Source organism: Chionomys nivalis, chromosome 9 (assembly GCF_950005125.1).
Source record: "Chionomys nivalis chromosome 9, mChiNiv1.1, whole genome shotgun sequence".
Taxonomy (NCBI): Eukaryota; Metazoa; Chordata; class Mammalia; order Rodentia; family Cricetidae; genus Chionomys; species Chionomys nivalis.
The window spans coordinates 69,880,587-69,894,308 of record NC_080094.1 but is presented as its reverse complement, the minus strand read 5'-3'; the positions used below and the strand labels follow the sequence as shown (position 1 = coordinate 69,894,308).

Below are 13,722 nucleotides of genomic sequence, written 5' to 3'. Positions count from 1 at the left end.
CCTCTGCCTCCCAAGTGCTGGGATTAAAAGCATTAGTCACCACCGCCCAACATAACAAGTAAATCTTTAAAACTTTATACTCTCCAAATACTCCAATGCCTGGGGTTGGTTGGTCGGTTTGTGTGTGTGTGTGTGTCTCCATAGGTAGGTAGGTAGGTAGGTAGGTAGGTAGGTAGGTAGGTAGGTAGGTAGGTAGGTAGATAGATAGATAGATAGATAGATAGATAGATAGATAGATATAATTTCTTTTTCTTTTTGAGACAGGGTTTCTCTGTAGCTTTGGAGCCTGTCCTGCAACTCCCTCTGTATCAGACAGAGATCTGCCTTTCGTTGCTTCCAGGGTGTTGAAATTAAAGGCATGCGCTACCACCACTCAGGCTTTTTTTTTTAATTGAGACAAGGTGTCATGTAGAATAGATGGCATAGAGCTCATATGTGAGGATAGCCTACTATGTCTGATTTTCCTGTTTTTACCTTTTGAGTGCTAGAATTACTAATAATGAGACACCACTGTGTGTGTGTTGTTATCTGAGACTTCATGTATGCTAGACAGACACTAACAGTAGAGTTACATTCTACTCTTTTCATGTAGAGTTTTCATTATGCTGTATATACAAACTACATACTGTGTCTGAAGTATCTTACATAAAAATAAAGTCCATTTTTATTGGACAAAAGTCATCACTCACCCTTTTTATGAAGTCCTTGCTGTCCTTGAACTTGCTACATAGACCAGGCTGGTCTACCTCCCATGTCTGCCTTTCCAGTGCTGGGATTAAAGACATGCACCACCATATATGCACTTCCCCTAATCCAGATACTGCTTCTTCTTAAAATTATGTTTTAATACTTTGTATAGACATTGGATCTAGGGATAAATGTGTTGTTCTTGAGTTAATTGGGAATGATATTTTTAAAACAATAACTTCAGTTTGTTGTTTTTTTTTTTCCTTATTCAGGCAGCTGAGTATGTCCCAGAGAAGGTGAAGAAAGCGGAAAAGAAATTAGAAGAGAATCCATATGACCTTGATGCTTGGAGCATTCTCATTCGAGAGGCACAGGTTTAGTGATATAGGATTACATTTCCTTCTCTATGGGTCCAATCACACTACTTGATTCTGCAGTAATATTTTAATAGTCCTAACATTGTAAATGCTGTTTATTGGTTTTCAATTTTAGAATCAACCTATAGACAAAGCACGGAAGACTTACGAGCGCCTTGTTGCCCAGTTCCCCAGTTCTGGCAGATTCTGGAAACTGTACATTGAAGCAGAGGTTAATATTTTATTTATTTTTTCTTATATACCATCTGGTGGGAATTACAGCTTACATTATAGTGATAGAAAAGAAATTAGGAGCATAGTATAATCAAGACAAGGAGGATTTAAATGTCTCTGCCTTTATTTTGTAAAATAGATATGAAGGAGTAATTAAAATGAATTTTTGAAATTTGGGTCTTTCACAAGCTGATGATTGTTGCATTTTGGAGTTGCAACAACATTAAAACAGTTTCAATGGTGTTGGAGTGCTTTAGCCTTTTATTTACTTGTCATGTGTCAATTTATTGCCTCCTGTGTCATTTATTTAGAACTCATTTTTCTTTTATTCCTATAACAAACTAATCCGAAAATACAGAAATGTTGGCTTAGTTTACTAGAGTATTTTAAATGTCTGGTGAAATGAAACATTTTGGAGAATAATTATTTCACATTTTAATTTTATGAAAAAAATGCATGGTTTGTCAGTTTAAGCAATGATTTATTCTGCCATATGATAAAGCTTACATTATATAGGAATAAGCTAATATGACTCAAAATTTTTAATTATAATTTACCCCAATGATATTTTGATTTTTCTTTTGGTTTGTCTTAACTTGCAGTCAGGCATGTTTAAGGTCCCATTCTTTATGATTTAAAAAAAACAAAAACAAAAAACCTTAAGACTGGAATTAACAGTCAGATCTGTAATAAAATATTAATGTGCCAATATCAATTGGCACTAAGTAAACACAATATAAATTAAATTTGTTGTGAGAGATGGAAATAGAATATCCACATTAAGCTGAAAACGATAACCATTTCTTTTTATTTATACTACTTATGCAGTACTTCTAATATTTTATAATATAAATTCTCAACGTAAGTACTCTGCGGTCTCAGCTATTGCTGAAATTTGGTGATCTGTGAACCTCTTTTGGACCTCTGCAAGGACTTTAACCATCAGTGGTATTAATAGACTGTAGTATCACCTGTGGTGCATCCTCAGTATAGTCCCAACCAGCAACATATTTAAACAGAGGCTGCAGTGTGCTTGATTGAATCTGTGCTATATATAGTTTAGGTTGTATTATTTTGTAGGGAAGGAAAATTACAGGACAATAATAACAGGAACATTGTGTGTTTGTGAGTGTGTGTGTGTTTGGTTTGCATGTTTGTGTTTGTATGTGTGAATGAGATTATAACTTATGTGGAATCTGGTAATTTGACCCATATCCATATCTTTAAAGTTTCATCACCTCTCCTGAAATCATTCCGTTCCTCTGTATTTTTTAAGTCATCAAGGTAGATGGGCTTGAAACTCAAAACAGGTCTGTCTCATGTATGCTAAAGACAATACTGTTTCCTATAACTTGATAACAAATAACCAGGATCACCTGCACCCCTTTTACTTTCTAGTCTGACTGTACAAACACCTCACTAGAAACAAACATGATTGAAAATTATTTTTGGAAAACAAAATAGTACCTTCTGAGTTAAATTCTTTTTCTAAAATTCAGATACTGACTTTAAACTGAAATTGGCAACAAGGTTCTAATTCTGTAATTATAAACATAAACAAGGGTTTGTTTTGTTTCTTCCACATTTCCCTCCCTAAGTATAAGATACAAACTGTATTCTAAAAAAGAATTGCATAAAAGAGTAGGTGTTATTCCAAGGGGCTGAAAGTTGTTTAAATAACAGATTTGTTTCATATAGCAGTTCAGAGCTGCTAGGATTTGTTTGGTTTGTTTAGTGGTAATGTTTGCAGCTACTTTATACACACACACACTCACATTCGCACACACAAATATATATGTATGTATAAAGCACAAACAGAAACATGTATATGTATCAAACTGTTGACAAAAAAATGATACCAAATATATGTGTGTTTAATTTTTTTATATTTCTGGTTTAGGAATTACAATGTTAAATTAAATGCTGGTTTCAGAAATACACACCTAAACTGTCTCTCTTTCCTGGTTTACTCTTCATTTTTATTTTCACACGTATATTTTGACTCATAAGAAGCTAAAATTTCCTTTGATCATGTCACTCAGTGTGTCATGAAGACATAACCAACCTATTTACAATACTATCATACTATACTAATTGTTTGGTAACATCCTGTGTGCACACTCAAGAAAATAAAGCTTTGTTAACACATTGTTGTAAATCAGTACTTCATGGTGGGGCATTTATGATGATACTACATTTAATTCAGCTAAACTATTGTGTAGCTAAATACATTAGATTTTTTTTTTCTATTAGAAGAAAGGGGAGAAATGCCTTCCCAGGGAAATAGCTTGTAAATTTTACTTAATGCTGTTTCACTACAGAAGGAACAAAAGAATAGTTTTTTTTTAATTATTTTTAATTGGAAATATGAGTTAAAAATTAGAATATAATAGTTAAATTTAGAAAAAAGCTAGCTTTTCTTCAATCATTGGCAGTGTTGTGTAAATTTTCCTGTGTAAAATACATGCTTTAAAATGGGACCCTAAATTTGTTAGTTAGGTGTTCTTTTTCCTATTTTGTTTTTCTTTTTGCTACAGTTTAAAAATGTTGGAGATAACATTCTCCTAATGATGAACATTTAGAATAAAATTGTATATTTTTATAAAATTTGAAAATTTGGCCAATATACTTACCATTATATATAATATTAAAGATCATTTTTATCTCAGGACCTTAAAATGCATTGCTTTTCTTGTATTCAGTAACTTATACAGAAGAGTTAATAAGAAAGCAGGCAATAACATGATAGAGTGTTGTTATCAGAATAATGTCTAAATCTGACTGTCTAGTTTTTATACAAAAGAAATAGTGTATCTACAGCTTCATTGAATTCATATAATGTCTTAAGTGAATTCTAAGGGTTTTTTTTTTTTGCTTAACAAATAGAACTTTTTCTTAATATTATGGTATTCTAGTCATAGTCAACCTCAGCTCTCTCTACAGGGGTTTTTCACAGGGATTTAATGGGTCACTAAGTTACCACAGAATTGAACATTACACGATTTTGCTATATTTCCCTAAGTTTCTCTTTCTTTTTTTTTTTTTGGTTTCTGTAGCTTTTTATATAATTAAGTGAACACTGACAACATGTAAGGTACAATATTTTATTGTTCCCAAGTAATTTGTCTTGAATTGAGCCACATTCATAAGACTTTACGAACGGAAGGATGTTCTCATGGGTAGCTGAAGGAGGAAGAAGTTATGCTGCTGGTAACAGCAATGGTGCATCTTGCTGTCTGTGAAAGCTGTGATTTAATAAAGCTTGTAGAGGGTTGATGGCTTTTCATTTAACAATTTAAACATGAATTCTTTGCTCTATACTGTTTTTTCTTTCCTTATAAATAGTAGGTTGTAAAATACAATTTTTACTTTTCTCAGAATAACCTTTCTTGGAATATGAAAGTGAACTCAAGATGGAACATGAGTGACTTAAGTTGAAATAAACTTCTCCATTCTTGATTCTGTTTTAATGCCTCCACATAGCAGTTTAAATTACTGTATTACAATGTTTTGTACATACTAAGCAATGTATTTAAAATGCAGATAAAATATGTAGACTATGGAAATTTTTACATTTCAGCTTTATAGCCCTTTATTGAAAAATCTGTACTCTTCTTAGATCTGCTTTTCCTGTTTGTAATAAATGTTGGTCCATGTCTGTGTGATTATTCAGATTTTCCTCTAAAACTCTTCTTCTTAATCTACTGTTTCTTAAATGCATAAATATAAAAAATACTAAGAATTACTTACAACCACAATTGATTTGAATAATTATAGTACTGTTTTATAAACAAAAGAAGTATTTTCATACTTATTGTTACAAATAGTAAATTATTTTTAAGTTTCCTTCCCCACCCATTTATGTAGCACTGATAGTTAAGCATTGTCATTGTTAGTAGTAGTTTATAGTTTTTTTTTCTCTTGTGATTCAAGCCTTTCATGTTGAACTATTTGTAAAAGACATAGCTGTTTCTTTTGTTTGGTTTTTCGAGACAGGGTTTCTCTGTAGCTTTGGAGCCTGTCCTGGATTAGCTCTTGTAAACCAGGCTAGCCTCGAAGTCACAGAGATACGTCCGCCTCAGCCTCCTGAGTGCTGGAATTAAAGCTGTGCACCACCACCACCTGGCAACATAGTTGCTTCTAAAGTTCCTTTAAATAAAACCTGTGGTTTATATCTTCTAGAAAATTTATTCTTCTAACATTTGGCCATTTGTTTTTGTTGTTTTTTTTGTTTTGGTTTCTTTTTTTTGTAAAATACTCTACTAATTAACTAAAATTCTTTAAAATTTTCAACTTTAATTTCATATTGTTTGTGTGTATACATGCTTACACTGTGCCATCACTTGCCAATAGAAGTCATTGGATAGTTCCTCCCTTTTTACAATATGGGGACCAGCAGTCAGGCCCAGATTGTCACACTTGGTGGCAAGGTAACCAAGTTTACCCCCTGTGCCATCTCAGTAGTCCTGGATTTCTCAACTTGTAAATCAGAATTATAGTGCTGGGTGGTGACTCATACCTGTAATCACAGCACTGGAGAGGTTGGAGCTGGTGGGTTGTAGCAGACTGGGCTATAGTGAAAGAAACTTATGTCAAAAACTCAAAAGGAATCTGAAATGTAGGAAAGGACTAAATAGATTTATGATGTCTGTACATTCTAAAATTAATTGTGAACTAGAATCAGATCGTGCATTTTGAAGTTTTCCTGAGAATAGCGTTTTAGTCTGAATTTCCTTTGTGGAATAATATAGTACTTTTTTCAACTTGTTGTGAATATAGACATTAAGGTCATAGAGGCTAGGGTTTTTGAGATGTCTCAGTAATTAAAATTAATACCAAATACTTCTCTGATAGAGGAGCTTGGTTTCCAGCACTCACATGAAGAGAAGAGGCTCACAACTGCCTGTATACCAGCCCCAAGGGATCCAAAGATCTCTTTTGGACTCTAGCTGCAACTGCACTCATGCACAAATCCCCAATCAGTCATGCATACACATAATGAAAATAAATCAGTCTTAAATAATTCAAGAAATTTAGATGTGTTATGAATGTTTTGCCTGTGTGTATATATGTGCATCACATGCATCCCTGGTGTTCACAAAGGTCAGAAGAGGTCATCATACTCCCTGGAGATGGAGTTATAGATATTTGTAAGCTACCCTATGAACCAGAGTGTATGGTTTTATTTATTTTTTAATCATAAGAGGGTAATTTTGGTATGAGTTTCATCCCAAGAGGTGAAGATACACCCCAATATATGGTATTCGTGAGTAAACAGAATGCTCAAATGCTTCATAATAATATATATTCAACTTCCATATTTGGGGATAGAAATAATTTCATCACAGAAAAGACTTTTCATGGTCCCTGACTTTGAACGTGTGCCACTTGACTTTATTTTAAAAAAAAAAAAAAATCTTATAGAATTCCCCTTCCTTCACCCCCCCCCCTTTGAAGACATGATGTCTCTTCTTTCCAAATTTTAATTATCCTATCTCAGACTCTTGGGTGCTAGGATTAGGTGCCACCTTGTTTTGAATGTGTTGATTTTGTTTTTGAGACAGGGTGTCTGTAGCTTTGGAGCCTGTCCTAGTACTCACTGTGTAGACCAGGCTGGCCTCAAACTTAGAGATCCCCCTGTCTCTGCCTCCCAAGTTCTGGGAATAAAGGTGTGTGCCACCACTGTCTGGCTCAAATGTATCCTTTCAAAGCTTGAGCTTGCTGGACCATTGTCGTCCTAGCCTTTAATCCCAGCATTTGGGAGGCAGAGGCAAGTGAATCTGTGAGCTCCAAGCCAGCCTGTTCTACAGAGTGAGTTCCAGGACAGCCAAGGCTACACAGAGAAACCCTGTCTCAAAAAACCAGAACCAAAAAGAAAGAAAGAGAGAGAGAGAGAGAGAGAGAGAGAGAGAGAGAGAGAGAGAGAGAGAGAGAGAGAGAAACATAAAAAATTCAATTTTGGGCTGGTGGGATATAGGCACTCAGCAAACTTGCAAACTTGAGTTCAATCCCAGGTCCTTAAAAAGGAGAAAACCAACTCCAAGCTGCCCAATGACCTCCACACCCACAAACAAAAGTAAATATTAGTTTTTATAAACTACACTTCAGTTTTCAGTGGGTGGGTTTGATTTGGTTTTGTTGGTTTGATTACTTTTTTGTTTGGCACAGGGTGTGATTTAATTCTTCATGCTTAGCTGTTTATAAAGAATGACCCTAAATTCCTTCTCATTCCCCTAACTCTACTTCCCAACAGCTGGAATTATAGGCATATTGTACCACATGAGGTGGATTAGTTTGTTATATGTGGGAATATAACAGCATGCAGAGATCAGAAAGCTTGGGAGTTGGTTCTGTTCCTCACTGTGGGTTTCAGGGATTGAACTCAGGTTGTCATGCTTGTGTGGCAAGCACTTTTATGCTCTAATGTCTTACTGGCCCTGTTCTGTTTTGAGACAGTGTCACTGTGTAACCCAGGCTCGTCTCAAATGCACAGCAATCCTACCTCAACCTCCCAAGAGCTGACATAGATTCCTCTATTTCCAGATAAGCTGCTTTCTTAAATCGATGTGAGCAACAGTGTATTAACTTATTACTGAACTATTTATCTCTAGAAAATTCCTAGCAGGAAAGAAGTATTTGGTTAGTATAGTAAGTTGAAGTCTGTGCATGCTCCCCCATCTGAACAAAGATAGCGAATATTTGCCTTGACTACACCTTGAAAAACTCACCTGCTTTTCTTAGGCCCAGGGAAGCTTAATGTGGGTAAGGTGCTATTTTGTGTGCCTGTTGATTTCTAAAGAAAATTTTTCTGTTTGGTGGTGTTAATCAATAGTTCTTAAAATATCTGTCAAATGCAAAGGTTGAAATGTACTTCTGAAATAATGTGTTGTGATACTGAAAGTTAACAAAGTCCTAAAGATACAGTTTGTTTTGTTTTGTTTTTTGTTTTTGGTTTTTTGAGACAGGGTTTCTCTGTGGTTTTGGAGCCTATCCTGGAACTAGCTAGACCAGGCTGGTCTCGAACTCACAGAGATCCGCCTGCCTCTGCCTCCTGAGTGCTGGGATTAAAGGCGTGCGCCACCATCGCCCGGCCCTAAAGATACAGTTTTTATCTCAAATTTAAGTATTCCTAAACATGTTCAGTTGTAGACATTGTAGTTAGAAAATTTTACCTTTTTCAAATAATGTATGACATTGTTTTCCTTTATCTTAAAATTAACACATGGGAGATGGCCCTTTTTATGATGGTAATTTCTGCGGCCTTATGGATTTGAAGACCATTTGTTGGTAATGGTTTTTAATTTTCTTCCACTCAACATATTTAAAGCAAAGGATATTGTTTCAGTTATCAACTATAGAGTGGAAAGATAAATTTGGTTTCTTACTAATGAATCCATCAAGTTGCTACCCTTTGGAGCAAAAGCTTACACACGAGCCTGAGTTAGTGTGCCCCAGTACTGTGATTTGATGTTCTAACTTTGAGAAGTTGAGGCCTTAGAGGGCAGCAGTCAAATTTTATTATTGTCTAACTGAACATTCCCTGCTCTTTAAGAAGATAATTATGTTTGTTCTTACATAGTCAAGAGGTGCTCTGAGGTGTGTTACTGGGTGTTTGGTAATATCGTACTGGGTGTTTGGGAATATGTGAGTTATTTTTCACCATTACCACACTTTGTTTTTCGACAGGCCTTATATAGTCAGGGCAACTTATCTACTTAAGTCCACAGTTAGGAGCTAGGGTAACTTTTTGGCGGGGGAATTTCTCTATGTGGGGTTTCTTTATGTAGCCCTAATTTTCCTGCAACTTTCTCTGAAGATCAGACTGGCCTTGAACTCACAGAGATCCACCAGCCTATGCCTCTTGAGTGCTGGGATTAAAGGCGTGTGCCACCACCGCTTGGCTCCTGTGACAATTTTTTTACTTAGTAAATTTATTGTTTAAAAATATTTTTGTGTGTGGTTTTGCACATAATGAATGTAGTGCCTGGCTAAAGCCAGAAGATGGTGTTGGATCCCCTAGAACTGAGTTACAGGCAGATGTGGGGCAGAGAAAGGAATTCTGCAACAGAGCAGTGAATGTTCTTAACCAAGAACCTTTGTTCCATAACCTTTTTCTTTTTTGTTACCTACAATCTTTATTGAAGTTATACAAGAAGAATCCCCAAAAGTGAAAAAATACATTATGTACAAAACCACTTTCCCTTGGGAGAAAGGTTCCGTTCCCTCTTAACATGCAGTACCTTCAACTGTAGCTGCAGACTCCACTGTCCCCTCTGCTGCTGCTGGGCTTTTAGCCTGATTCTCGGCCTCCATGTTTCTGAAACTTCGTGTCCACTGGGGACAGCATCCCCACTGCCTCCATTCAGCTCTGGCTCCTGCTTGGCTTTCTTTGCATTATCGTTCCAGGGGCTTTCTTCTTCTGGTTTCCTCTTTTTGACAAGATGGGAAATAGTAGTTATACAATCTGACGAGGAAGCACCCTATGTGTTTGTTTTCTATTGGCAATCATGGAGACTGAGGTGCCTGTTCCACTAGCAGTGATACCTGAAGAAGAGGAGCTCTCTACCAAAGTAGCTTTTAAGGCCAATTCAGCTACATTCCCACTATGCTGAGACTCCTTTGCATCTTCTATCTTTTCTCTAATTTCAGGTAGCAGTTTTTTTAGCTCCTCAATTTCTTTCTCATATTCAGTAAATGATCCTTCAGCCTTCTTCATCTGTTCATTTAGTACAGCCATTCTCAATAACTTTAGTAGATTTGCCACTGCCTCGTCATACTGAGAGTTGTAACCGTAGGCCAAACCCAGCTGGTAGTGAGTCTCTGCAAGGAGACGGTCATGGACTTCCAAATATTGTTCTTGGAGGCTTAAGCAAGCCCGGAACTCCTCCACAGCTTGAATTCTCAGATGGAACACTAACTTCTCCAAGTTTAAGATGGGTTTGTGCAGCATAAAGCTGGGCTTTTGTTTCTTGCCTTTTAAAAATGATCTTTGCTAAATCCAGCATATCTCAGGCAAACTCTAGGTTCTCCATAACCTTTTTAAAAAACCTTGGCTGGAAATTGTGCTGTCTACCAGAATCCCAGCACTTAGGATAAAGAGACAGGAAAATGAGTTGAAGGCCAAACACTGCCCTTATCTATGGTACCCCTCCACCCCATCCCCCAAATAGTCATGGAGAAGGCTCATCCAGGCTAAGGTACTTGCCACCTGAAGATCTGAGTTCAGTATCCAGGGCCCCTGTGGAATAAGCAAACTGATGGCCCCAGTTGTCTTCTGACTTCCACATACATGCCATGGTACGTGAATTAAAACCCATCAATTTCAAAAGGCCAGCATAACATCAGTATCAAATTCTGAAGAATCTGTCAAGCTTTAAGGAAGTGTCAAGTTTTATTTGAGAATCACTTAAGCTGGAGAAAATTAGTGACAGTATTTTTCAGTAAGTAACCTATACAGTACCAAATCTTAATATTTTAAATTTCTTAGATAATCCTGTAACTCCTTTGTCTACCAGTAGCATTGGTCATCAGTTTCGGTTTTGCATTGCAATTAAGAAAATTTTGAGATGGCTTAGCAGTTTTTATTTGTTTGGTTTGAGTTTTTTGTTGTTGTTTGGGGTTTTTTTTTTTGTGTGTGTGTTGTTTTGTTTTGTTTTTTGAGATGAGTTTCTCAGTGTAACAGCCCTAGCTGTCCTGGAATTAGCTCTTGTAAACTAGGTTGACCTCAAACTCACAGATCCACCTGCCTCTTGTCTCCTGAGTGCTGGGTTTGAAGGCGTGCTCCACCAACGCCCAGCTCAGCAGTTAAGAACACTGGTTGCTCGATTCCCAGTGCCCACGTGACTCAGCAGTTAAGAATACTGGTTGCTCGATTCCCAGTGCCCACGTGACTGTTCACAATCGTAAGTGCCCTTCTAGGGGGATCTTCAGGCCAGCCTCCAATGGCTCCAGGCATCCACAGGTGATGCACAGACATTATGCCGGCAAAGCACCCATACATATGAAATAAAAGTATTTGAATATTGTGGAACCTTGTAGGTGACAAGTGCTTAAGAACATTAGATTATAAGTACTTAAAGTTGACAGTCCAGATTATATAATGATCACAAAGCTTTTGTAGTATAAAATGATTAATGTTTGTACTTTTAAAATTAATGGGCACTATCTATTTTCTTCAGACAGCTTTTAAAATTGTGGGTCTCCTACCTCAGCTTTTAAAGTTCTAGGATTAGAGTTGTGGACTCTCATGGCTCAAAAATGGAAGCTGTTTTTATAGTCTTATTTTTAAACTTATTTTAAAATTAATGAATCTTTAATTGGATGAACATGCCCAACACTCCCCCAACATATCCTTTGCCTTGGTTGGCCAGTTTTTGTTTGATTGTTGTTCTTTTGGTTTTTTCTAAGACAGGGTTACTCTCTAGCCCTGGCTGTCCTGGAACTAAGCTCTACTGTAGACCAGACTAGCTTCAAACTCACGATCCACCTGCCTCTGCCTCCTGAGTACTGGGATTAAAGATGTGCACCACCACCTCCCAGCAATTGCTGTGGAAATGTTGTTAAGTAATGATGATAAGAAGAAAAAATCTATTCAGTATCCATGCAGTTTGTCTTTTGAATATTTTCAATCTTTGGTTACAAGTGCATAATCTACACATTTAGAGGACCCTGTAATATGAGAGGCCAAGACAGGAGGATATTGCCTGGCCTACAGAGTGAATCCAAGGCCAGTCTGGGCAATTTTGTGAGACCATGTCTCAGAAAGGATGAAGTGAGTTGGGAGTGTAGTTCAGTGATGGTGTCCTTCTCTACCCTTGGGTTTAATTCCAAACAATGAAACGTGTAAAGAAGCATAGTGGCCCATACCCTTAGTTCTAGAACTCATCAGGCAGAAGCAGGTGCATCTCTGATTTTTGAGGTGAGCCAGGACTATGTATAGAGACCTGTTTTAAAAATGGAAGTTCTTGTGTGTTATGTGTTACTCTGGTAGTCATTATTCTGCTTTTTGGTGTATAGGTATATAATTTTTTGAGATACTTAGTTTAAGAAAAGCTGGGGGTTTAAATTTTATTTCTAATTCCTCTATGCCCATTGTCTACTCTCAGTTTTGCTAGAATTTATTAGCTGCGTTCATGTAAGTCACAATTTTGGAGTACACTTAAAGAGTAAATTGCTCAACCACATAATACTTAAGGACATAGGCCACTGTGCCAGTTAACAGATTTCAGAGTACAGTAATTTATATGCAACCTCAAATCATGCTTTATATTAGAAGGTTTTATTGTTGTACAGCATTACCTGGCCTCAGCCTCCCAAATGCTAGGATTACAGATATGAATCATTATATCCGACTTGCTTTATATAATGCCTTATCTCAGGAATTCTTTGTAGTGTTTTGCTTACTCCCAACCCCACCTCTGACATCTTTATTGTAAATATTTGATTTGGGGGGATAAATAAACACTCTCGGGCTCCATGTACTTTTTTCAAATGAAGATTGTTATTATTTTTCTCAGAGTAAGCATACTTCTCTCATACTCTCCCTTTTTGTTTGTTTTTTTGAGATAGGTTTCTCTGTATATCCCTAGCTGTCCTGGAACACTGTGTAGACTAGACGGGCTTCACATACAGAGATTTGCCTGTCTCTACCTCCCAAATGCTAGGATTAAAGACTTAATATACTTATTTCTAACACAAAGTATTCTATAACCCCCAAGTGATAATAATGGCTCCTTCTGGGATTATATTGTTTCCATGTTTTCTTTAGACATTTACTTCTTCAAGATTCTAGAAGGCCATTATGATACAATAAATTTATAAGTTGTTTACCCATAAAACAACTTTCAGTTCTGTTTTCCAAATTTGAACTGTATAGTTTTATTAAATTTAGTGATGTTCATTCCAAAACTTTTTTGGATAGAAAATGAGCTGGGCAATGGTGGCATATGCCTTTAATCCGGTTGATCTACAAAACAAATTCCAGGACAGCCAGAGCTGTTACACAGAGAGGCCCTGTCCTGGAGAAAGAAAATAGGCAGAGAAAACTATGTGGTAATTTTGTAACTTTTCAGAAAATTGTGTGGCTGGGCAGGGCCTATGCCACCACACATACCTTTAATCCCAGCACTGGAAGGCAGAAGGTCTCTTGAGTGTAGGCCTGTTCTATATAGTGATTTCTAGGATATCCAGAACTAGGTAGTAAGACAGCACTGAGTTGTATTTTACAAACACTCAGTTTTTTGACTTGCTTGTTTATGTGAAAGCCTAGTCCTTAAAAGAATCCTAATAAGGTGGGGTTTTTAGTAGAATGAAACCAGTGCTTCAAGTGCTTTCTCATTGGTGGTGTTAGTTGTAGTCAGATAAAATCTGTAGTCTTTAAAATATTTTCCAATAGTATGCTTTACTGTTGGAGCCAAAGATTGTTAGGACATCTGTGTTTTTCAAG

At 36.6% G+C, this 13,722-nt stretch overlaps 1 protein-coding gene and 1 pseudogene across 1 annotated transcript in view; one reads left to right on the top strand and one right to left on the bottom strand.

Annotated features, from left to right (window-relative positions):
- Cstf3 (cleavage stimulation factor subunit 3) overlaps positions 1-13,722 on the top strand; it is an 88,516-nt gene that overhangs the window by 18,918 nt on the left and 55,876 nt on the right. Inside the window, exons 2-3 of the mRNA XM_057781058.1 lie at positions 960-1,061; positions 1,180-1,275. Of these exons, the coding sequence (XP_057637041.1) occupies positions 960-1,061; positions 1,180-1,275 (198 nt within the window). The remainder of the gene's footprint in view (positions 1-959; positions 1,062-1,179; positions 1,276-13,722) is intronic.
- LOC130881440 (nuclear autoantigenic sperm protein-like) lies at positions 9,431-10,309 on the bottom strand (annotated as a pseudogene).